Source organism: Stegostoma tigrinum, chromosome 10 (assembly GCF_030684315.1).
Source record: "Stegostoma tigrinum isolate sSteTig4 chromosome 10, sSteTig4.hap1, whole genome shotgun sequence".
Lineage (NCBI taxonomy): Eukaryota > Metazoa > Chordata > Chondrichthyes > Orectolobiformes > Stegostomatidae > Stegostoma > Stegostoma tigrinum.
This window is the reverse complement of record NC_081363.1, coordinates 83,960,616-83,985,892: the sequence shown is the minus strand read 5'-3', so window position 1 is coordinate 83,985,892 and position 25,277 is coordinate 83,960,616. Positions and strand designations below refer to the sequence as shown.

The 25,277-nt window shown below is 41.3% G+C and overlaps 1 protein-coding gene across 4 annotated transcripts in view; it reads right to left on the bottom strand.

Moving 5' to 3' along the window:
• Positions 1 to 25,277, bottom strand: part of ino80 (INO80 complex ATPase subunit) — a 177,304-nt gene that overhangs the window by 142,287 nt on the left and 9,740 nt on the right. For 2 of the 4 annotated variants that reach the window (XM_048537886.2, XM_048537889.2), the window contains exons 2-3: positions 3,475 to 3,661; positions 2,608 to 2,783 (exon numbers count right to left, since the gene is read on the bottom strand). In XM_048537886.2, coding sequence (XP_048393843.1) covers positions 2,608 to 2,783; positions 3,475 to 3,617 — 319 coding nt within the window. In that variant the 5' untranslated portion in view covers positions 3,618 to 3,661. Of the gene's footprint in view, positions 1 to 2,607; positions 2,784 to 3,474; positions 3,662 to 8,181; positions 8,265 to 25,277 lie in introns of those variants that run through there. The other 2 variants (XM_048537887.2, XM_048537890.2) reach the window with 2 other exon arrangements.

Here is a 25,277-nt window from a genome sequence, read left to right as displayed (position 1 = left end):
AGTATGAAAAACAATCCTCTACCACCACCCCCAGTCTTGGACTATCAAGCCAATTTTACGTCCACATTGGGAGCTCCTTCAGATCCAGTGAGATTTAACCTTGCCCAACTATCTACTGTGAGGTATCTTATCAAAGGCCTTGCTAAAGTCCACAGAGACAATGTCAACTGCACTGCCCTCATCTACTTTCTTAGTCACCCCTTCAAAAAAACTCAAATTCATAAGACATGGATTTCCACACTTCAAGCCACACTGACTATCCCAAATGGAGTCCTTGCCACTCCAAAGACCTATAGATCCTGCCTCTTAGAAACCCCTCTCAACTTACCCACCGTGGACAGTAGGCTTACTAGTCTGCAGTTACCAGGCATTTCCCTGTAGACTCGTTAATAATGGTACAACATGAACCACTCTCCAATCTTTGGGCACTTCACGCATTGCTGTCAACGGTATCTCCTGTAGGGACCCCACAATTTCTTCACTAACTTCCCACAGCATCCTGAGATACATTTCATCAGGTACTGGGGATTTATCTACTTTAATGAGTTTTAAGACTTCCAGAACCACTTCTTCTGTAACATGGGCACTCCCCAAGTTCCCGAGCATCTATACTTTTCTCAAAGCCAAGTAGTGATGAGAACTGTTCATTTAGATTCTTATCCATCTCTTGCAGTTCTGAACTTCTTTAACCCCGTTGATCTTTAAGAGACCCTTTTTGCTCTGTGGTTACTCTTTGGCCCTTCAGGTACTTTTATAGTCTCATTTACCTTACCTGACAATGCCACCTGGTGTCCACTCTTAACCGTCCTGACTTCTCTCAAGTATACTCCAACACCCTGTATATACTCGCTCCCAGCTGCCTATACATGTATTATGCCTCCTTTTTCTCCCCCCAACAAGACCAGGGCTCCCTACTCCTGCCAACTTTACCCTTCACCCAAATAGGAACATGCTGGTCCTGAACCCTCATTAACTCACTTTTGAAAGTCACCCATGTCCCTTTGCCTGCAAACAGGCTCCCCCAGTCAACTTATCAAAGTTCCTGTCTAAGGCTTTGCCCCAATTTAGAACTTTAACTTGTGGACCAGATCTATCCTTTTCCATAGATATTTTAAAACTAACAGATTTATTGTCACTAGTCCTAAAGTGCTCCGCTACTAACATTTCTGTCACTTGCCCTGCCTTATTTCCCAAGAGGTGAGGTTTTGCCCCTTCGCTAGTATGCCCATCTATCTACTGCAGGAGAAATTCTTCCTGCATACACTTAAAATTCTCTCCAAGAAAGCTCTTAACACTACAGCAGTCCCAGTCAATGTTAGGAAAGTTAAAATCCCTACTATCATAACTCTATTACTTTTGCGGCTGTCTGAGATCTCCTATCCTCGCTCCTCAATTTCCCTCTAATTTTTTTTTGGGGGGGGGGGAGCGGTGAGCAGGCTGGCCTATAATACAATACTATCAAAGTATTCTCCCCCTTTTTACATCTCATTTCCACCCACTTTGACTCAGTGAGTCAAGATCATCTTCTCTCAGTACTGCTATGATGTTCTCCCTGATCAAAACGCTACTGCCTCTCTTCTCTTGCCTCCCCGTCTGTCCTTCCTGTAGCATCTGCACTCCAGAACATTAACTGCCACTCTCAGCTATGTTTCTATGACTTTTATACCATTCCAGTCCCACATACCCATTCATGCCCAAGTTCATCTTCCTTACCTGTCAGGCCTCCTGCATTTTAAAAAAAAATGCAGTTTAGCCCAGACATCCCTTGCTTCCTGCCATGACTGGGACAGGGATTACCAATTATTCTAACTTAACTGTGGTATCTTCCTTGCCGGTATGTGCTATTTGAATCGAGAGAACATGAGCTCCAGGTTTGTCGTCGGCCAATGTGAACGCAAATTGACTGACTTTGGCTATAGAGAATGATCAGCATGGGAGCAGGAGACACTATCCACTGAAAGTTCTGTTCTGTGATTTTTTTCATTAACTGATCAAGCTGTATCCACTCCCACAGTAGGTGGTTTAGATTGTTGTATTCTGGGAACTCAATATAATCTCAGATCTCTGCTTATTTAACTGACTCCTGTCTATAATTTGAGATAACCTTCAACATACTATCAGCGTTCAATTCATCTACCTGTCGATGAAAACCCATTAAGCTGGCAATAAAACTTCCTACTTGTATCCCCTCCTTCAAATCTAAACCTCCTGATCAATAACATTCTCGGGTCAACTTGTTTCTGACATAGAACAAATGATTTCAATAGCTGAAATGCGTGGCACTTGTTCATTAACGAGAAACAGAATAGACTATGTCCTATATTAAGCTCATTGGTCAGTGTGAACACCAAAAAGAACTCAATGGTTTGGAAATACAAGCACCCTCTTGAGTTGTGCAGTGCCACTATCAAAAGTTACCAAAAAAATGCAAAATTAAAACTTAATTCCATGGAAAATAGCTTTCGGCATATACCAAGCCCAACAAGGACGGAGTTTGAGTGTGGCGTCGTTCCCAGAACAAATACATAGTACCTCATTACAGAGTTCGGTCTCATCTTCCGAGCAAATTCAAGCTGGAAAGAACCTCCATTGCATCTAGATTCCTACCTGGATGAAAGGCACCATTGAGCGAGGGTGGAGCTGTCAGAGTTCTGCTATGTCCAACTTCTGGTCGCTCTTCCAGTTCCTCATCAGCAGGCTCCTTCTTAATGCGATTCAGAAGATTCCCTGAACCTGTTTTAGATAGCGAGGAAGTGTCCTCAAGCCCATCATCGCTTTCGTCACTACAACAGTAACAGAAGCAAAAATAGATGTGTTTGCAGTTAGAAACAAACACAAGGATTCTTGTTTACCAGTGCAGACACTGCCAGTGTACTGTGAAGGATAAAGATGGTTTTTTTATGCAGTTATCCAAGAAAGCCATTAAAAAATCCTGTTCACACAAACAATGAGATAATTCCAGTGCACTTTATTCAAATGCTGCACAAAGTGTAGTATAAAGGACTTCTGTACACAGACTCACATCAAATAAGACTACTTAAAGTAAAACCAGGACGGTCCATATCTTTGTAAAACAGCTGCTTCCCTCTTATACTCTATTTCGTGAGCTCAAAATCTACGACCACTTCTGTCTGGGAGGACAAGGGTAGCAGAAATGTTGGACTATCACCAAGGTACCCTTCAAAACACTCACCCATCCTGACTTGGCTATATCTTAACATTCCTTCAGTGTCACTGGTTCATAATTCTACAACTCCTGCCTTCACAGCATTGTGGGTTTACCTAAACAAAATGTATTGCAGCTGTTCATGAAGGCTGTTCACCACCACCTTCAACAGAAGCCACAGATGGTCCATAAATGCAGGACCAGCTCATCATCCAATCCCACATCCCACAAAATGAATTGAAATGATAACTTTTCAATCCCAATCAACTTAGGGGATAAAAAGCAGTCCAACTTCACTGTCTCCCTACCTGGAAATAGGCCTGTTGAAGACACTTGCTGCTTGACGCAGGAAAGGGTCAAGTCTAAGAGCACGTTCCAGATACTGGAGATGGAGAGGCTTTGCCAGCTCTGCACCGCTGCCATTCTCACTCCGAAGTAAATCTGCTGCCATAGAAACTGGGCCTCGTGCAGGAGAAACTGGGCCTTCTGAAGATACTACAAAAATTAAATAAACATAAATCAGCCATATTACCAAGTAAAGTAGATTCTTACAAACCTTTCGGCGACCTCAATTTTTGAGTCTGAATGATCGAGATAGCAATATTTCAAACCTGGGCATTAAAATGTGCACAACGCTCCTTGAATTCATTACTCTAGATGATCTAGCAATAATGCACATCTTGCATTTTGGGCGACTTAAGCATATCAAGTGAATTATAGTTGCACTATAATCCATTAAACAACAAACACTATGTAGTGTTATCTAGGAAGATGGTAAATAGGCATAGGCTTTTCAGCCCTTCAGTCTTGTTTCCCTACTCAAGATTTTATGCCTTAACACCACCTTCCTTTATCCTCTTTTAACCTAATTATCCTTTATTACCCACCAAGTCCATCAACTGTCTCAAACAGACTCAGCTACTGAGCATACACAACTCTTGGCAACCAAAAATTCCAAAGATTGCCACTTATAGAGAATGGAAAAAAAAACTTCCACCTCAATTCTAACAAGTTTTTTCCCTGATTCCAATACTATGACCCAATTCTTAGATTCCTTAATTGAAGTAATATCTCAGGGTCTACCACACTAAACTCCTTCAGAATTTCCTTTTAATTACATCATCTCTCATTCTTCTAAAACACCATGAAATACAGGCCTAGTTATGCAAACTCTTTCCACAGGACAGTCCTCTCATTCCAGTAAGCAGTCTAGTAAACTTTAATTGCAATCCCACGAGGGAAATGTACCCACATCCTTTTTTTTAAATTCATCCACTGGATGTAGGTGTCACTTCGTCATTTATTGCAGATCTGGAGTTAGCCAGACGACATAAGTTACCTTCCCTAAAAGACTTCAGTGAATCAAATGAGATTCTCTCCACACCCCCCACCCCACCAATCAACAGTGGTTTCATGGTCATCATTAGACTCTTAAATCCAAATTGTGTTGAATTCAAATCCCACCATTTTGCCATGGATTCCAGGCTGGGCTCCCAAAACATCACCTGTGTCAGTGGATCAATACCACCACTAGGCCATTGATTTAACAGGAGGGAACTAGATCTGTGCACAAATTATATTTTCTGTTCTTTAAGTCTGATTTACACTTGAAAAGGTAGGGGTAAGGTGAAGAACTGGTGTTTGAAGGTCTAACATTTTTCTGGGAGCAATGTAAAGTGATTAATTGCGGGCATTCAAATATTGAGTGCTAATGGAGCTACATATTAAAGAAATCAGGTGGCAATGGTAATTTCTGATATCCTGCAGGCACTAACAAATGTATTAAACATAATCAAAGCATTTGGCTAACAGTAAATCAATACAAACACAAAATATGTAAAGTAGAAATTCTAAGTAGGACCAAAATGCATGATAACCAACTCCAAGATAACATTTGACTCCACAACTGAATTAATTCCACTCACCACCTGAAATTGCTTTGTACAATATATAAAAGCTTGCAATTCAGTGTACTGAATGAAACTAAGGTGCTTCCTGTTGCCAGAAATTAACCAAGCATCATCATTTCCAGTCTTGTTTCAATTTCAAGTCATATCACATTTGAAACATTAATGCCAATTTGTCTCTCCATAGATATTGCCATATCCGCCGTGTTTCTCCCTTGTGGTGTAACTGTACAGGCTCTACCTCTGAGGCAGAAGCCTGGGTTCAAGTCCCATCTGCTCCAGAGGTGTGTAACAACATCTCTAAGCAAGTTGATCAAAAATATCTCCAACAACTTGTTTCCTCCCCCCCGCCCCCCCAATACCATAAAGAAACAAGAACAGGAGTAAGGTCATTCAGCCCTTCAGGTCTGCTTCACCATTCAATGGGATCATTGCTGATGTGAAATTCCTCATATCTATTGTTCTGCCCTTTCCTCATAAACCTTGATTCCCTATCGTAATCTTAAATATATACAAAGGATACTGCTCTGCAGCTCTGTGGCAACGAGTTCCAAAGACTATCAACCCTCTGAAGAAATTCCTTCTCTTTTCAATCTTAAATTGGCGCCCCTTTACTTTGAGGCCATGTCCTCTGGTCCTAGCCTCTCCCAAGAGGGGAAACATCCTCTCAGCATTTACCTTTCAATTCCCTAAGATCATCTCTCATCCTCCTAAATTCCAGTATGTACTGTCTCAACCTACATAACCTTTGCCCATAAGACAATCCCTTCTCACCAAAGATCATCCTAGTAAACGTTCTCTTAAGAAAATATATCATTTCATTGGATGCTATTCAATAAGGGGCCAAAACTGCTCACAGTACTCCAGACATGGTCTCACCAGCACCTTGTACCATTTCAGTGTGACTTCCTTATTCTAATACTCCAAACACCTTGAAGTAAGGGCTAACATTCCATTAGTTTTAGTGATTACCTGCTGCTCCTCTCTGCCAGCTGTGTGTTTTAGGCACAAGTACTCGTTTGTATTGCAGTTTCCTTCAGTTTTTCTCTAATTAAATATGATCTTTTGTTCTCCTTAGGATAAACAACTTCACAATTTCCCACATTATACTCTATTTGCCAACTTTTTGCCCAGTTACTTAACCTATCGATATCTCTCTCTAAACTGTGTGCATCCCTTTCACAATCTGCCTTTTCACTTATTTTTATAATGTCTGAAAATCTAACTACAGTACATTCACTACAATATATACTCATGACTTGGGAGGTAAACAGTTGTGGTCCTAGCAGATTCCTGTGGAACCCCACTAGTCATTGGTTGTAAAACTGAAGAAGGACGCCTTATCCCCACTCACTGTTTTCTGCCCATTAATCAGTTCTCCATCCATGTCAACGTACTACTTCTAATAGAGTGGGCTCATATCTTAATGACAACCCTTTTTTGAAGCACCTTGCCAATCACCTTCTGGAAGTCCAAATACAACATCTACTAGCTCCCTTCTGTCACTCTGGCTGAGACTTATTCAAAAACTCTAGTCAGACAATTCTTTTTTTCCACAAAGCCATACTGTCTCTGCTTGACTGAATTATGATTTTTTCCAAATATTCTGTTCTTAGTTCCTTAATAAATTGGTTCCAATATCTTTCCACCAATTAGATACCAGGCTAATTGGGCTGCATTACCCAATTTTTGCACCCCCCCCCCCCACCATTTTGAATAGGAGCACCACATTAGCAGTTTTCCAATCCTTTGATATTTCTCCAGAATCCAACCAATTTTGCAAAATTACAAATCAATACATCCACTCTCTGTAGGTACTATTTTTAAGCACCCCAGGAGACAAGCCATCAGGACAGAGAACATATCTGCCTTTAGCCCTATTAGGTTGTCTAATGTTACTTTAGTGATGGTGACAGTACTTAATTCCCACCACCATCACCCACATCTACTCCTGTATTCTTTAGTATTAATGGAACATTCAAAAAATCATCTACCATAAAGACTGATGCAAAACATTTACAAAATATCAATGTGCATGGCATTTATGTATTTAATTCGTGTGTATCTACAAATGATTTCACCCTGATTTGTCAATTCAAAAGGTAATGATACCACATAATGCTGAGATTAACTTTATTATCTTAACAAGTCAACATTTCGAGCATTTTCAACCAGGCTCAATACATTCAACCTGACATTTAAACATTTCCTACTGTCAAAATTTATTCACTTATCACTATGCTGCTTAGACTGCTGATAAACTAGGGTGACAGTAGTGCTGTACGGCCAGAGGTGCCATTTTTCCAAATAAGATGTGAAGTCATGGCCCCAAGGGCCCTCACAGAAGGGCTCCCTACCTATAAAGCCAGGAAGCCTAGTACAAGTTCCACCTGCTCCAGAGGTGTGTAATAACACCTCTGAACAGGTTGATTAGGAAATATCTAGAAGACATCACACAGCATTCTACCCAGTCATGTCACAGCCAACATTTAATCAATCAACATACATCACAATATTATAGGGATGTGAGTTTGCTCGCTGAGCTGGAAGGTTCGTTTTCAGATGTTTCGTCACCATTCTAGGTAACATCATCAGTGAGCCTCCGACGAAGCACTGGTGTTATGTCCCGCTTTCTATTTATCTGGTTAGGTTTCCTTGGGTTGGTGATGAGACCTCTGGTGAGGAAACCTAACCAGATAAATAGAAAGCGGGACATAACACCAGTGCTTCGTCGGAGGCTCACTGATGATGTTACCTAGAATGGTGACGAAACGTCTGAAAACGAACCTTCCAGCTCAGCGAGCAAACTCACATCCAGAACCTCAACCTGAGCTACAAATCTTCTCAAAACTCGCTAACAATATTATATGGTCACGAATTGCATTGCTACACATGGGATCTTGCTGTGTGGCAAATGGCTGTGATATATTCCATGTTGGTGACACCACTTCAAAAGTACACAATTAGATTAAACATTCTGGCTCATCAAAAACGTTATGTAAATGCACGCATTTCCTGGTCTTATTTTAGACAACTCAACATTCTCCACAGTCAGCCAATTTTGACTGGACAAGCTCTGAAGGAGATTAATATGTCAATTAGACTCACTCGTGTGTGTAGTTTTAAACTACACTCAGGACCAACACAGTAGCTCAGTGGTTAGCACCGGTGCCTCACAGTGCCGGGGTCCCATGTTCGATTCCAGCCTCAGTCAACTGTCTGTGAGGAGTCCAAACATTCCCCTAGTGTCTTGCATGGGTTTCCTCTGGTTTCCTCCAACAGTCCATAGATGTATTGGGAAATACAAGGTTACAAGGATGGGTTGGGACAGGATGCTATTTCGAGGGCTTGTAGCACTGCTAAAAATAGATACACTGTATCAAAGCTTTACATGTGAAACTTATCAGGAAAATATTCACCTATGTACATAAAAGAAAGCAGCAACACGCTATAAAAGAGGAGTGTGTCGACTGGTAGAGGCAGTCATAGATGGTGACACTGCCAGTAAACTTCAAGCTTTGTTCAAACTTCAGGCAGGTTTTCTGATTTTCTCAGGACTACGTCATTACCAATGGTCCAGCAAATGGCAGTTATCTATTTGGTTAAGTTGAAACAGGTGCAGTATGTGCACACATAGAACTGGCCCTTCGGCCCTCAATATTGCGCCAACCTGTGAAAAAACTCTAAGCCCATCCTCCTACACTATCCCACCATCATCCATATGCTTATCCAAGGACTGTTTAAATGCCCCTGATGTTAGAACACTGCCTTGTGCCTTAATGTGTGCACTGCACACAAGACTGTGAACCTTAAAATTACTCTAACCATGCAAAGAATTGCAGTGACAATTATTTAGCAAATGTTGCATGTCATTTTGTGATTGTAATGTTGGGTATTGTATTGAGATTTGCAAGCACAGACAGGTAAAGTCGCTAATTTACATTTTGTGTTAGGTAAAGACACTTGCCATTTGATATGATCCACCAGTCTTTGACATCAACAGCGGCACCAAAAGACATGTCTCACATTGCTCATTTGTGTAATGGGCAGAAGATGGTATTGGCTTGAAAGCATCATCAACTGGAGGCTTGTTCATGAGTTTCAGCAGTCCTGAAAAGTGTCTAGTCTATCTCAGATTACCTTGAAAGGAAAAGGTAGCTCATAAGCTATCTTGGAAATTTGATTTACAGGTTAAGTTCCATACTTTCACTATTCATGAAGAACACAAGTGGTACTCATCACTAACAAGAATGTTACCATGTTGTGGGTTGACCCAGCAGCACTGATGCAATTTGTTACAGCTGTCAATATAGGAGCAATGTTTTCAGAGGAATATGTTAAATGTTGATCCACTGGAGTTTGTCAGCAAGATAACAGCTGTCAATATGCAACACTGATTGTTTTAAGCTTTTGAAGTTATAGCCCAACCAGATAAAGGAAGCCACACAGAAGAGTTGCATATTAAAGTGAGTTAATACAGTTTGGTGAGGGTACTGCAACTGGTCTGGTTTAGTGTTCAATTTCTATTACCCACACAGGTCTTCCTTCTCATTTATATTTTCTCTTACCAAAAATTAATCTGGAATGCATCCTCCTTAAAACCTTATACCTTTCTCAAACCAGAGTTCAATAGCTTATACTTTAGGCATTGTCTAAAAATGTGCCATCACTGCTTTGATTTTATCACAAAGCATATAATACAAAGTTTCTGAGCAGACTCACCAAACCGCAATGAAATTCATACCATCTCATGAACTGGTCACCAGGTACCTCCTTTCACAGCTCTGAATAGCATTGTCCTTTGAACAACTGCTATTATTGTATTCCCCATGAGGGAATAATCAGATCCCAGAATGTAGCGCAGCCCCAAAGATTTCCTCAGCAGGGAGAATAAGTTAGACATTAGGCTTGTATAATTTTCAAACTTTATTTATAAACTCAGCAGAATTGCACAAGTTTCTTAGTCCTGATTAAATTCAGCACTCCCTGTTGCAAAGTGTTATCGGGCTATACACACACACTGGATGGGTAATTCCGAACCAGGCTAAATGCTCTAGGGGGACATGAGTTGGAGTCCCACCATGGCAGATGGTGCAATTTGAATTGAGGAATAAAACTTAGGAGTTAAACAAAGCTAGCTTAATAGCAATAGTTGCAAAAATGCATCAGGTTTACAAGTGGCTTTTTGGGAAAGTACTTGCTGTCCTTAAACAGTCAGGCCTCAACTTAAACCATGTGGTTGTCTCTTAACCACCGTCATGGCAATTAGGGATGAACAAGAAATGCTGGCGTGGCCAGTGACATCCACATCACATTAATTAATACTGAAATAGTCACATGGCTGAGGTAGTACAAGACTCTTCTGCCCAACCATACTCCAGCAGGTCAGTGCTTTCAAAGTGGCTGAAGAAGTGGAAAGTGGAATGATGCCTTACAACAGCTCCCACTTACAACTCAAGGTTCTCAGTCTGGCTTGTGATACCATACATTCATAAACCTAGATATCCTTTTGCAGAATTCATGAACCACACTTTTGTGGAAAAAGGATCACAGTAAATTTTAAAAACTTTTCCCCTGAGTATTTATTTAAATAATATTTCAATGTATAGCCAATGGATCAGGAAAACAACTCCCATAAATTGCAGTTCTCCAGCTCTGTTCCAAGAGTTGACACAAAAACACCAGTCTGCAGACAAGTCAATGTAAGATTCAAACAGAATCAGAACCTTCATCCTTCAGAGTGAAGGAAGCACATTTATCACTGATACCCCGACACTTGTACTACAGCTGGGCAACAATTTACAGAATATTTTGCCGCACTAACAGCCCATATTGCATCCAAGATTTTCACACCATGGACTGAACATAACTGCCAGTTGTTTACACAAGACTCTATCAATGGCAGTTTGCAACCAGCCCCAAAAGCTGCACAGGACAACACCTCAATTTGCTAAGAATTTTCCTCCTTGCAGTGAAACCCAAGATGATTTCTACTGGCACCTGCAACAACAGGACGTCAGAGCATCAATTGTTTCACAGTTGATCACAGCCATCCAAGTTGACAGCATTTTGGAATAATTTTCAGAAAACAAAAAAGAGAGCTTGATCAGAGCTTTAAAACAAAATTTCAATACTGGAACAAAATAAATAGCGCATGACAGCCAGGGCACAGAAAAAGTTGAATCAGTCATTCTCAAAGCAAAATTTAAGAGCTACTTAGAGTACAGAACAAACGGATCAAAAGTAAGCAATGGGGAAAAACAAACTTAAAAGTAAAAAAATGTAAAAGTGGAGTCACAGTTAAATAGGATAGTGAAGGCGGTGTTTGGTCTGCTTGTCTTTATTGGTCAGTGCATTCAGTACAGGGTTGGAAGGTCATGTTGCAACTGTACAGAAAATTGGTTAGGCCACTTTTGGAATACTGTGTGCAATTCTGGTCTCCCTCCAAAAGGGAAGATGTTGTGAAACTTCAAAGGGCTGAGAAAAGAATGGACTTTGCCAGGATTGGAGGGTCTGAGCTTTAGGGAGAGGCTAAATAAGCTTAAGCAATTTCCCCTGGAGTGTCAGAGGCGGAGGAGTGACCTTATAGACATTTGTAAAATCATGAGGGGCATAGATTGGAAAATCAGACAAGGCCTTTTCCCCAGGGTGGGAAAAGTCCAAATCTGGAAGGCATAGGTTTAAGGTGAGAGTAGATTGAAAGGGAACCAAATGGACAACGTTTTCATTCAGAGGGTGGTGTGTGTATGGAATGAGGTGCCAGAGCAAATGGTGGACACTGGTACAATTACAGCATTTAAAAGGCACCTGGATGAACAGGAAGGGTTTAGACGGATATGAGCCAAATGCTGGCAAATGAGACCATATTTATTTAGGCTATCTGGTCAGCATGAACAGGTTGGACCGAAGAGTCCAGTTCCGTGCTGTATGGTTCTATGATTCAACGAACAGCTCGAAAGCTACAGATAGTGCAGAAGCTACTCTTGGAAGGCGAGTGCCAAGTTATAGAAGGAAAGACCAGAAGTCTGAATCAAGAGATAGCATTTGAGATCATTTTTAAAAAAGAACAAAGAGGTTGTTCAGTGAAGAATGGCATCTCAAAAAAAGTGTTCCAAAATATAACGTAAGACAAAACAATGGTTATGTGGCTAGGCCAAGTAACCTAGAAAACAATTTCAAGTTGCATGTTAAACGTAATAAAACCAGCTGATCAAAGCCAATGACCTTGAAAGTCAGTTGTTTGTGAAATTTAGGTTTTGGGAAAGGATTTGGCCAGTCTGATCTAACTGTGACTCAATGCACAAGACACTAATTTGCACAACTAATTGCTACATAAACAACACAACTGTGGGAAATAAACAGAGTCTTGCTAACATTATAAAAGCAATTAAAGAAAAAGGTCAATGTTATATCAGAAAATTAATACCGATACTGAAACGGTGTTGGTTGAGAGAGGTGCATTAGGAGAACCTTCTACTTTTGTTCAAGCAGTGGCATAGGATTAGTAACATTAATCTAGGTAGACAGATATCAGTTTATACTTCTACCAATAGTGAGTATTTTTAAAAAACAGATCCCCGATAATGTGCACGAGTGACAGCTCAGATCATGCACCGAAGTGTGGGACTTGAACCTTGTACTGACACCCTTTGGACTTCGAGGCTGCACTGCTATCAAATGAACAACATTGCAAATGTTTTCTGATTCTTCCACAAACTACTTTTATTTGCCAAGTTACATATTTCTATACTGATTCAACTGTTTAGCATAATCGACTTTATAGTTCAAACAAATCGTGGTCGAGGCAGTTTGTACTTATGTGTCTGACATTAAACAGTTAGGCTCACTGTGCTGAGCAGGGACAGTGGGCAGAGAGGGGAAACCTCCAAGCTTCCTCCTACTAATGTCTCTCAGTAACTACAACTACAATGTAGTTTTAGTTATCTAGCATGAAAACTCCTATCACTGATTAAGATCATGTATGAAGAATGATTGAAGCACTGGCAGGACACTAGGAACTGATAATTTCCAAACACACCAATGGGAAAAATTTGGGGCAAGTTAACTGATGGCAATCATTTGGAAAATTGTGGGAAATGGTACAACGTAAGCATAAAGAATGGTTAGCAGACATACAGCTAAGGAGGAGGAGAATTCAGGTACTTCAGATCCCAAGCCAGATGGTGAAATGTGAAACTAGATACAAATAATGTTCTTGATGGATCTTGATATACAGAATGCAACAATGTCTGACTCCAACTCCTCTTTATAAATATCCAACATATTGTTAATCAAACGCCTCAAATATGAGATGGTATCCTTCTGGAGCAGGCAGAACATGAACTCTGATTTCCTCGCTCAAAAGATAGGGATCACTAAAGCTCCAAGACAGTTTCCAATTAACCTGTTTGGAGGCGTTATGTCTCTCGGGGGGACTTGAACATGGGATGCTTGGTCCAGAGGTAAGGATGCTACTAGCAGAGCCCGATATCTACTATGTATCGCACCTTGTTATGTTTGAATCAACGTGTTCAAAAAGACGATATTGCACATCTCTAGAGCAGGAGGGCCTTGTAAAAGAGGTAGAGACACTACCACTGAAGCACAAGACCCCAGTAAATACATTAAGCATGAAAGTATCAACAGCAATTCTGGTGTGGAATCTGAACCTCCAATCTTTCAATTCAAAAGAAAATGCTGCCATAAAGCTCAAACTGCCACTTTCCAGGCAGTCTCAATGCTCCAAGATATCTTCCTCATAATCCTGTTCATGTGTTATGACACATCTCTGGAGCAAGTGGCACTTGAACTTGGGTCTGGACCTGGATCTGTCTGGCTCAGAGGCAGGAACACTGTACAAAATACCCTTAAAAGCACATTACTCATTGCTGACTAGATATTTTCTAAACAATCTATTCAGCGATATGATATACCTCCTCATCTACAGGTAAAGTACACTGTACAAGAACTCTTAAAAGTAAAGTAACATAATCCCAGATGACTGTATTCTAATTACAGAAAGATGACTGGCAGTGGCTTAACCTGAAGATCATAATGCCAGGAGTTTCTGAAGCTAATTTGGGAGGCAGAGCAGAAATTCATCCCAAGGAAGAACAAACATATATAGGGCAGGAGGAGAAAACCATAGCTGACAAGGCAAGTTGGGGACAGCATAAATGTAAAAGAAAAAGCAAACAATGAGGTGAAAATTAGTGGGAAACAAGAGGATTTGGAAGTCTTTAAAAATTAGAGGGTAACTGAACAAGCACAAAGGGGAAAAGAAGAATGAGGGCAGGCTACCTAGTAATATAAACAAGTAAAAGTGGAAGTGGAGGTGGAGTGGGTGAATATTGAACGTCTAGAAAGTGAGTCTGTCATAAAGGAACAAAGAAATGGCAGAGGAACAGAACAGTTACTTTGCTTCAGTCTTTGCAGTGGAAGATACCAGCAGCATAACTTCAAGTGTGCATCAGGGGCAGAGGTGAGTGTAGTGGCCATCACTGCAGTGGTGGTGCTGGGAACGTTCAATGGTCTGAAGGTGGACAAATCACCCAGATCAGATGGACTACACCCCAGAATTCTGAAGGAAATAACTAAGCAGAGTGCAGAGTTGGATTGTGATCTTTCCAGAAACAGTGGAGTCAGGGCGGGTCCCAGAGTTCTGAAAAATAGCTAAATGTAACATACCTCTGAAAAGAGAGAGGAAGAAGACAGGCAATTAGAGGGCAGTTAGCATGACCATGGTCATTGGTAAGATTTTAGAGTTCTTAACTAACAATTAGATTGCAGCGTATTTGGAAGTGCATGCTAGAATAATGCTGAGTCACACGGCTTCAAAGAGAAGTTGTGTCTGATACATCTGATAAAATTCTTGGGGAGCTAATGAATAGGTTAGACAACAGGAGAACCAGTAGGTATGCCCTATATGGATTTCTAGAAGGCTGCTGGGGTGTGCGTGTGTGCGCGTGCGTGCGAGGAGGAGGAGGAGAACCCATGGAGTTAGGGGCATGTACGGGCATTCATCAAGGATTGGCTGACCAGCAGAATGCAGAGTGGGGATAAACAGGTCTTTTTCACATAGGGGTCCATTTTTGAACCTCAACTATGCACATTATAGATCAACAATCTAGCCAAAGGAACTAAGGGTATTGATGCTAAGTTTGCAGATAACACAGTGACAGGAGGGAGGGCAGGTAATGTTAAGGAAACAAGGTGGCTCCAGGACCGCTTAGACAGGCTAGTAGAGTGGGAGAAGTAGTGGCAGAGGGAGTACATATGGCAAAGTGAGATTACAGGCTTTGGTAGGAAGAGAAGAAGAACTGACTATTTTCAAAAAAGCGGAATGTTTTCAGAAATCTGAACAACAGAACTTCGGAGTCCTATTTCAGGATTCTTCTAAGGCTAATATGTAGATTTGGCCAGCAGTTCAGATGGCAAGTGCCATGTTTGTATTCTAGTCCTCTTAAAATGAATGCAAGAACTGTGACGTCCCGCTGAGGCTCTATTGAGTCATAGAGATGTACAGCAAAGAAACAAACCCTTCAGTCTGACCCCACAGTCTAAACTAATCCGGTCCCATTTGCCAGCATTTAGCTCATATCCCTCTAAACACAGGTGCCTTTTAAATGCTGTAATTGTACCAGTTTCCACCATTTCCTCTGGCAGCTTATTCCATACACAGAGATGATGGGAACTGCAGATGCTGGAGAATCCAAGATAACAAAAAGTGTGAAGCTGGATGAACACAGCAGGTCAAGCAGCATCTTAGGAGCACAAAAGCTGACGCTTCAGGCCCAGATCTTTCATCAGAGCGTGTGATGAAGGGTCTAGGTCCAAAGCATCAGCTTTTGTGCTCCTAAGATGCTGCTTGACCTGCTGTGTTCATCCAGCTTCACACTTTGTTATCTCTTATTCCATACACACCACACACTGTATGGAAAAAGTTGCTCCCTAAGTCCCCTTTCAATCTTTCCCCTCTCACCTTGAATGGATGCCTTCTAGATTTGGACGTTTCCCCACTCAGGGAAAAGACCTTGAATATTTATCCGATCTATACCCCTTATGATTTTACAAACATCTATAAAGGTCACCCCTCAGTCTCTAAAGCTCCAGGGAAAATAGCCCTATCCTCTTCAGCCTCTCCTTTAGCTTAATCCCTCCAACCCTGGCAACATCCTTGTAAATCTTTTCTGAACATTTTCAGGTTTCACAACATCCTTCTAGTAGGAAGTAGACCAGAAGTGCATGCAGTACTCCAAAAGTAGCCTAACCAATGTTCTGTACAGCTGCACCATGACCTCCCAACTCCTATACCCAAGGCACTGACAAGGCAGGCAAGCATACCAAATTCCTTCTTCACTAACCTATCTACCTGCAATTCCACTTTTCAACAAACTATGAGCGTGCACTTCAAGGTCACTTTGTTCAACAACCAGGATCTCAGACTGCATTTGGAATATTGTCAACAGCTTTGGACCCCCATACCCAAGGAAAGGGGTCCAGAAGATATTTAAAAGAATGATCTCTAGAATGAAGGGCTTGCCGTGTGAGGCATAGTTGAGGACTCTGAGTCTGTACTCAATGGAGTTTAAAAATTTGAAAAGGCATCTCATTGAAACGTATAAAATATCGAGAGGCCTGGATAGTGAGCGAGCCGACGGCATTTCCACAAGAAGAGGCTAGAACCGGAGGACAGACTCAGAGTGAAGGGATGACCCTTCAGAATTGAGATGTGGAGGAAGTAATCTGTGGAATTCATTACTGCAGAAGGCTGCGGAGGCCAAGTCATTGAGTGTATTTAAGACAGAAGACAGGTAAGTGCTCGATTAGTAAGAGGATCAAGGGTTATGGAGACAGGGGCCAGGAAGAATGGGGCTTAGGAACACTAGCCATGATCGAAAGATAGAGTAGACTTGATAGGCTGAAATTTTGCATCTCTCTCTTCTGGTCACCACATTTCAGGTGGGCAAGGTTGAAAAGGTGACATCTTCATGACTGCCTCAGCTGAACCACCTCCCCTCTAAGAATTTTCTGAAATATTTGCTATTCTAGATATTTCTCAAATCAAACTGTTCAGTGATGTTATTACAAACATGTGGAGCAGATGGGGCTTGAAACCTGCCTTCCCGGTACCGTAAGAGCCCCCTCTCCCTACATTAGTAATATAATTAACACCACCAGCAAGACACCTTGTGTGCTTCAGGAGACAGTGAAATAATTTAGTGAGATCAGAAGACATGGAACTAGAAACAGACAAAAGACTTGCACTTTGTGATCAATTATAATACACTAATGCAGAGCTTCCTAAATCAATTACAACATGATGTCCAGTGCCCTTTGTGCCCTCCTTGAATATTGCTTTTTCTGAGATTCTCTTGCACTGATTCACGTGATGTTCCAGACTTGGGCGATCACCCAAAACATTTTAAGAACAGTACTGGCTTCTCATTCTCAATGCTGAATAGCCAAAAGTTTCCTGCATTCAAATTCAGCAGTGCAGGTAAGTGCAGCATTCATTATGCCTGCAGTCAAACTCCATGTGCAAAACCACTTGAAACTGTTTGCAGAAACACAGTCCATTTGCTGCACACATTGTGCAACAGACATCCAGTAATCTACCCAAAATAAGCAACGAGCCTAAAGCAGACTAGTAAGAAATACTTCCAGTGTCATGCAAGTAAGATTGACTAAAACATTGGAGCAGCATTCACTATGAGAAAATCAGACAGGCACAATAGCTGCTAATTATATTGATTCTGGTTAAGGGTGTGACACTGTTGAATGCAGTGAAACCATTTACATTGAAATAGGCCTGGCAGCATTCATGGAGAGAAAGCAGAGTTGATGTTTTGGGTGCTGTGACCCTTCTTCAGACTGTTCTAAAGGGTCTCTAGATCGAAAACATTAACTCTGCTTTCTCTCCACAAATGCTGTCAGACTGTTGAGGTTTTCAGGTAATTTGTGCATTTTTTTCCCCAACATCCTTTTTTTTTTGAAAAAAAAGGAAAGGAAACATGGAATAGGACAGCTGGGCACTCTTGTGGCACAACGGTAATGTACCTAACCCATGGATCAGGAACCAGAGTTTATATCTGACTTGATCTAGAGGTGTAATGACAGAGACTATCAGAAAAGTGCAGTTCACTGCAGCACGTCAACATTAATCCATTTGCTGTGATTAAGTTGTTCTGTTTCAATCTAAGTTGTCTTATACAGTATAATACTTGTTTATGGCAGCAACACTGACGAACATGAAGTTCATAAACTGAGCTGGGTAATTCTGAGGAAGAGTCACCAGAACAGAAACATGAACTCTGACTTTTCCTTCACAGATGCTGGCATACCTGCTGAGCTTTTCCAGCAACTTCATTTTTATTCCTACTTTACAGCACACAAAGTTATGCAGTTCTTTCAGCTTTTATTTAAGATGGACAGGTTGTGTCAGGTCAAAGAGGTGGGGACGAGAGGGAGGTTTGGACATGAGACGAGGCCCGGTGTGGGGAGATTTTTGAAACCGCTAAATTCTGTGTCTTAGAGCTATGGGGGGCAATGAATTAAAATGGTTGGCAACCAGGTAATGTTGATTATTGTGGAGAGTGCAGATACTCTATGAATTTCAAGTCTGCGTTTGAGCTCACCGATGTGGAGGACAGCACATCGGGAACAACAGGTATAGTAGACCAGGCTGGAGGTGTACAGGTGAATCCCTGTCAGTTTTGGAAAGATATCATCTGAAGCCTTAGAGGACAGAGAGGTGGTGTAGGGGCAGGTGTAGCATTCTTGCGTTTGTAGGGAAAGGTGCTGGGTGTGGTGGGAATGGTGGGGATTCTTGCGTGTGGAGTGGACAAGGGAGTGGCACAGTCTGTACAAAAGGCAGACAAAGGAAATGTCTCTTTGGTGGTGAGGTCAGATTGCAGATGGCGGAAGTGGCAAAGGGCGATGTGGAAGTCGATGTGGTGTCATGAGAGGACCAGGGGACTCGGTCCTTACTTTTGTTAGGGGGAGGGGGTTTGAGGGCAAAAGTTCCCCCTGTGTGCATCCACCTATCACGTCTCACCCAAGTTCCCGGAGTCCCACCCCTCCATTTATTTCCAAGTTCCGTTCTCAATCCTGATGAAAGTTGTAAACCCGGAATGTCAGCTTTCCTCCTCCTCTGATACTCCCTGGTCTATGTTCCTCTAGATCCACACTGTATTGACAGAGTTAACATTGAGTCCAGTGAGTCTTCAGAAATAGTTCATCAGAGCAGTTTGTACAGTTTAAAAACAAAGGCTTGTGATGATGTTAACCAACCATGATCTTGCATCTGACCAACCAATCTCACAGAAGACATTTTGCATGAGCCTTTCAAAATACTATATACGTATATAAACCATGAAAGCAGGGCTCCTGTGGAACAGTGACAGTGTCCCTACCTGAGCCACGAAGCCCAGTTCAAATCCCATATGCTCTAGAGAAGTGTAATAACATAATAGAACCATAAAATTGCTGGTGAGTAAAGAGGCCATTCAGCCATAGAGCCTGCATTGACCCTCCAAAAAGCATCCCATCCTATCCCCACACTTATTATGGCGAATCCATCTGGCCTGCACATCACTGAACAGGTTGATTAGAAACTAATCTATAAACAACGAAAAGGCCCATGTGGCTTGGCACAGGAAGTAGATAGTAGATAGATACAGATCATCAGTGTACACTCCACAAAGACAGAAGGTATAATTTTGTAGATGAAGGTCCCAGTAAACCAAGCAGGAAGATCTTGATGAGAGATGTTGAATTTACAGTGGGATTGTGTTAATCTCAGTCGTCTAATTAAGACAAATAAAATCACCTACAACCAAAAGACAATTTTCTAAAAATGTCACCATGCCCTACCAGACCATAGGGCTGCTCTCTCATTAGAGAGAGATAGCTGGTGGTGGTTTAACCTGAGGATCACCACGTCTCAGGGGAGGAGAGGTTGTGAAGGCAGGAACTTCATTCAATGTTAGCTGCTGTAGCTAAGTGAAATAATCAACCCCAATGTTTGCACACAAATTCAAAAAGGTAAAGGTAAAGTCATTGTAGTCCAAGCAGATCACAGGTTGCTCTCTCAGGCGAGGGAGAGGTTGAGAAGGAGAATCCTTCATGCCAGCGCTGGAACAGAACCCATGCTATCATCATCACTCTGCACTATGAACTATGAACCAGCTAGCCAGTGGGCTGAGCTAACTAACCAACAAGGTAGGCTTATTTAATTCAAGGGAACAAAGGCAGAGTATTAATTTTCATGTGTGTTAATAATATCTAGCTCCACCTCCCTACCACCTCCACTAATACTGTTTTATCAGGCAGCTCATCAGACATCCAACTAGAAGTTCTCTCCCAGTCAAATGTTGGGAAGACTGAAAACAGTTGGTTTTGGTCCCCAGTGCCTAGTTACTGACGGCATTCTTCTCCCTGCCAAAAGTCAGATTAAGCCAATTTGTTTGCAACATACCTTATTTGATCTCTCTCTTTGGCTTCCATCTCTGTAACACCATCTAAACATTAGCTGCCTCAACTCATCTGGAATCCTCACCCATGCCTAAATTACCTTCAGACTCAGCTTTTCCAATGTACTTTTGGCTGCTCTCTTCGATGCTATCATTATAAATTCAAGTTTTATTCTGCTGCCAGCTAGTTCCATTGCCCCATCAAGCATCACTTTGATTTCAAAATCATTTTGATTTTCAAATCTGTGACCTTTCCCTCTTCACATGTCTGCAAACTCTTCCTGTTCCACAAATTCACCCTTTCTCTAAAGCAACATCTGATGATTTCTTGTCCATTCCAAATTACAATTGTTCCTCCAATGGTGGCCATGTCTTCAGATGCCCCAGCCCAAGCTCTGGAATTCTTTCCATTTTGTACCAACCTCCATTTCCTCTTTAAAAGTTGTTAAAAATTACCTTGGCCATCTGCCCAAGCAGCACCAGATGTGGCCCTGGATCAATCATCATTTTATGAAGAGTCTCAGAATTATAGGCTCCCTAAAAAGGTGTTATTGGTTACAGCTAACGAACGATTCCAACCAACTTTAATCACATTACTTTTCATGCTAAAATTGTTAAGATTTTGTACTTGATTTTTATATAAACATTGAACAAACTGAAATTAGTGATAGTGCAGTCTTTTTTGATAACTACTTGAAAATGAAGCACAGTTTGCAACATATACACTGAAATCTTTTCCACAAATTGCCATCTTGCTATGGTGGAGAGGAGAATGCTCTGTTGATCCCAAGAGCAATGCGGACGCGAGTTCTCAACATGGCAGGGTCATCCATGACTGTAATATCAGGAGGGAAACCACAAAAATTGTAATCCATTACAAGTCCTCAACGGTGATTCAGGTGGAATATTTTCATGCAACATCAACAGTTGTAATGATGGATCAAAGCTGCAGCAGCAGGGAGATTCCCACAGGTTTCATTGCCACAAGAACGAGATCTAACTTCTTTCAGGGACCATGAAACTGACGTACAACAGAATTCTGACATTAAAAGACGTCCTGCAGAAAGCACCTACAGCGAGGAATTCATTGGAAAGAAATGAATTGGAAATTGTAATTTCAACTGGGTTCTCCTGCTCACCAAACAGGTGGACCACAACTGGTCAGCAACTTACAGTTCCTCAAAAAAGATAAGTTCGAGACTTCTTGGAGGCTTTCATGAACAAAGCACTGGTATATGATCGACTACATCATTTGATCCACAGACCAAAGAATGTCCTAATTTCCAAAGCAATGAACAGTGCAGGCAACTGCAGGGCAGGCCATTGTTTCATTTGTTCTTCCATGTCCATCAAATGCCACAAGTAGTTAAAGACAAAGAAACATTTCAGTAAAAAACCTCAATATTGAGCAGCTTCAAGAACCAGTCTAGCAAACCTCTCACAATGTCTTCACCAAGACTTTTTCTTGAATGAGGTTCCAGTAGGCTGCCAGAAACCATGTTGAAACAAGGAATGAAGAATAATGGCAAAATAATTCACGAAAGCATAGGACTACAATCCCATCAGACAAAATATTTCATTTGCACACAGGTAGTCGCAACAACACAGCTATTGGAAAGTGAATAAACCCACCCAAGACTCAAGGCTGTCAGATCAGCATTAAGTTGAAATATAATGCTGTTTTACCAGCCAAATTCAGCTCATAGATTACTAGCTGCTTACAGCTAAAAAGACATGATTTGGTGTTGAATTAGCAGTCACAAACAGCAATTGCATTGTTGCTACAACTGGAACTGGGCAAGGAGAAAGCTTGCTTTTCACAGAATTAGCACCACACTGTGTGCATATGGAGTAAGTCAGCAACATCGCGCACTATCATAGGACTAGTAATCCAGAAACCCATGCTAATGCTCTGAAGCCTGTTTTAAATCCCACTGTGACAGATGGTGGAATTTAAATTCAATTAATATCTCAAATTAAAAGCTAGTCTCAGTGATAGTGACCATGACAAACTATTAATTATTGCAAAGCCTATCAGGTTCGATAAACAAAGAATTCTGCCATCCTTATTTGGTCTGGCCTAACATTTGAGTTGTTATGCACAATAACGTGGTTGACTCTTAATTGTCCTTTGAAATAGTTAAACATGGGCAAAGGAAGGCAGGCATGCTCAGCTATAATACAAAAACTACAAGAACAAGAGGCAGCCATTCAGCTCTTCAAGGATGTTCAGTTACACAAGCAAATTATGTATGATAGGTATTTCAACAGAGTTCTCCCCACACCTCAAAACACTGAAATAATTTTCCAACCACTGAGCGGACCGCCAAGGTCCATTCATGACAATGGCTGGAGAAAGCAGAAGTGACTCAGTCAGCTTGCACATATCCTCAGAGGACTGTATGGCTGCGCAGCTTGGAGGGACATTTGGTTGGAAGCTTCAAAAGCATCAACTGCCTTTTGCTGCGATAACACCAGATTACAAACTCACCTTCGTATCCAAGTACTTCATGGTTTCATTCAAAATTAAAATTAGGCCACTCAAGATCCCCTTGTTCAATGTTCACCACTAGGAAATTGTTTCTCTGTACCAGCTGAATCCCTATGCTATTTTAAATGCATTAATTCAGTCACCCCAACCGTTCAAGCTCAAGGAAGTATAATGACATTTATCCCACATAATGTCATATTATTCCTTCAAGCATTTGTCTAATTCTAGTAAATCTGCATAGGCTATACATGAACGTGATATTCTCGGTGGAGTCTTAGGAAGGATGCATACATCCAAAACATAACTTCTTGATATATATCTCAATTCTCATCTTTCATTTGCCCTTTTGGTAACATTTTTAACCCCCTCACGAGCCTGGAGTGAGTTGGAAGAGTATTCAAAATTCCTTTGCTCCTCCATTCTAATAAATCACTGCATTCTTGTGGCCTGAGCTCAACAGCCTTCCTAAAGTGAGGGGCTCCAAACTGAGTAGAATATTTCAGCTGAGAAACTTCATGTGGAGTGATGAGTAAAGGTCAATGAAAGAGAAAATTGAAGGAGCATTGACGTACGTAGCCGAAAGAGTAAAATGCTCAAGTCATCTGCAGCAGGAGAGTGAGGACAAACAGACACAAGAAATGTGGTGACGCAAATGAGGCAGGAGGAACCACTAGTCCCTACACCTTCAAAGATTTGTATATTAGAATCCTCAAATCCATTCCCCTTTAAAGGATGTGCTACTTAGTCTATATTGCCTATAATTTCTCTTTCAAAAATGTAATATTTCATATTGTTAAATTTCACTTGAAACATGTCTGCCTACTTACCATCAGGTCTTACTATATTGATGGATGTGTTTGCTGTTAGCTTTATATCTCTAGCACATTTTCATTCTTTTAAAAACATTGCTGCTTTTTACAACCTTTCCTATCCAGAGTAGCTTCCCCTTGTGTGAGAAAGCCTTTGCATTTCTATCGCTGTTTTTTACTTCACTTGTTGACCATGGTTGCTGTACGATTGCAGCCTATTGATTTTGAGTCCTTACTGCTGAAATGCCCATGAGCTTGTCACTTTTAAATTCAACAGTCTACTGTTCTGTAGGACTACCTCACATTCGATGTGATCGAAGTTCTGCTGCCTGTAACTGAACTAGCATTAAGACAAATGCAAGTTATTGCTCACCAAGTGCAAGAAGGCAGGATTCCTCTAGGTTTGATACCCGGACTGGGTTGTGTTGCCAATCTAAGGTAGGTTAGCCCTAGATTCAGCAGGAAAAAGATTAGGATGGGCTCCTGCTCTTAAGTTATCTGATCGCACTTGAAGAAAGCATGCATCTGTCGGCCTTAGTGCATAGCTACTTTTACACCACTCCCTGGCCCCAACCACACATCCGTGCATGCTCAGCAACATATGCATCCATTAGCCTAAATGACGTGCTCAAGTCCTTAAGGCTGAACTCAATCTTCCTGAGGGAGACACTAGCTGTCAAGATGGTGATGGAGTAGCAGCACAGCATGTGGACTCCTGCCCAGAGCTCATCTGCTCTTACTTTTATTTGTCCTTCTTTCACAGCCTTTTTTCTCCTTTTAACCTATTTACCTTCTGTGGAGACATCAGCAACTTCCAAGTGTCCAGCATGCCTGAAACAAGGTTTCTTCCAATGGCGATGGTGGGAGGGAGTCAACTTTCGTGCAGTGGGTTGGAGATCATGTCCAGCACAGGGGAGAGCGAGGAAGCAAGCATCTATGGCAGTGTCGAGCACACACAAGCTCAAGCCTTTGTGGGAAGTACAAACCCAGCACGGCTAAACACTTAAGAACTGAATATCATACTGAATTTTTAAACTTTATTTCCTTGTTTTTCTACTTTGTACCCAAGATTTTGTACTTAGGTATGACACAGTACACTTTTCACTGTACTCCTAAAACCCTGGGCTCGAGTATGTGACAATAAAAACTACTTTCAATTCTAACATGAACTGAATGTGGATTCAAATAGGTTGAGCACTTTTTGAATCTATATTCACAGTGCTGCATTTGTTGGCCAAAATAAGAGATTTGAACTCAAGTCATCTTGTATATGATAAAATGTACTTTCAAAAATTACGTTTTACAACTGCTAGTTACTCATTTGAGTCAGAAGGAGCACAACACAAGTTATTTGAATGCTCATTCACAGGACAAAGTTTCAGAACTGGATGAGATACTGAGGAGGTAGCATTCTTTCAAGTATCACCTTGT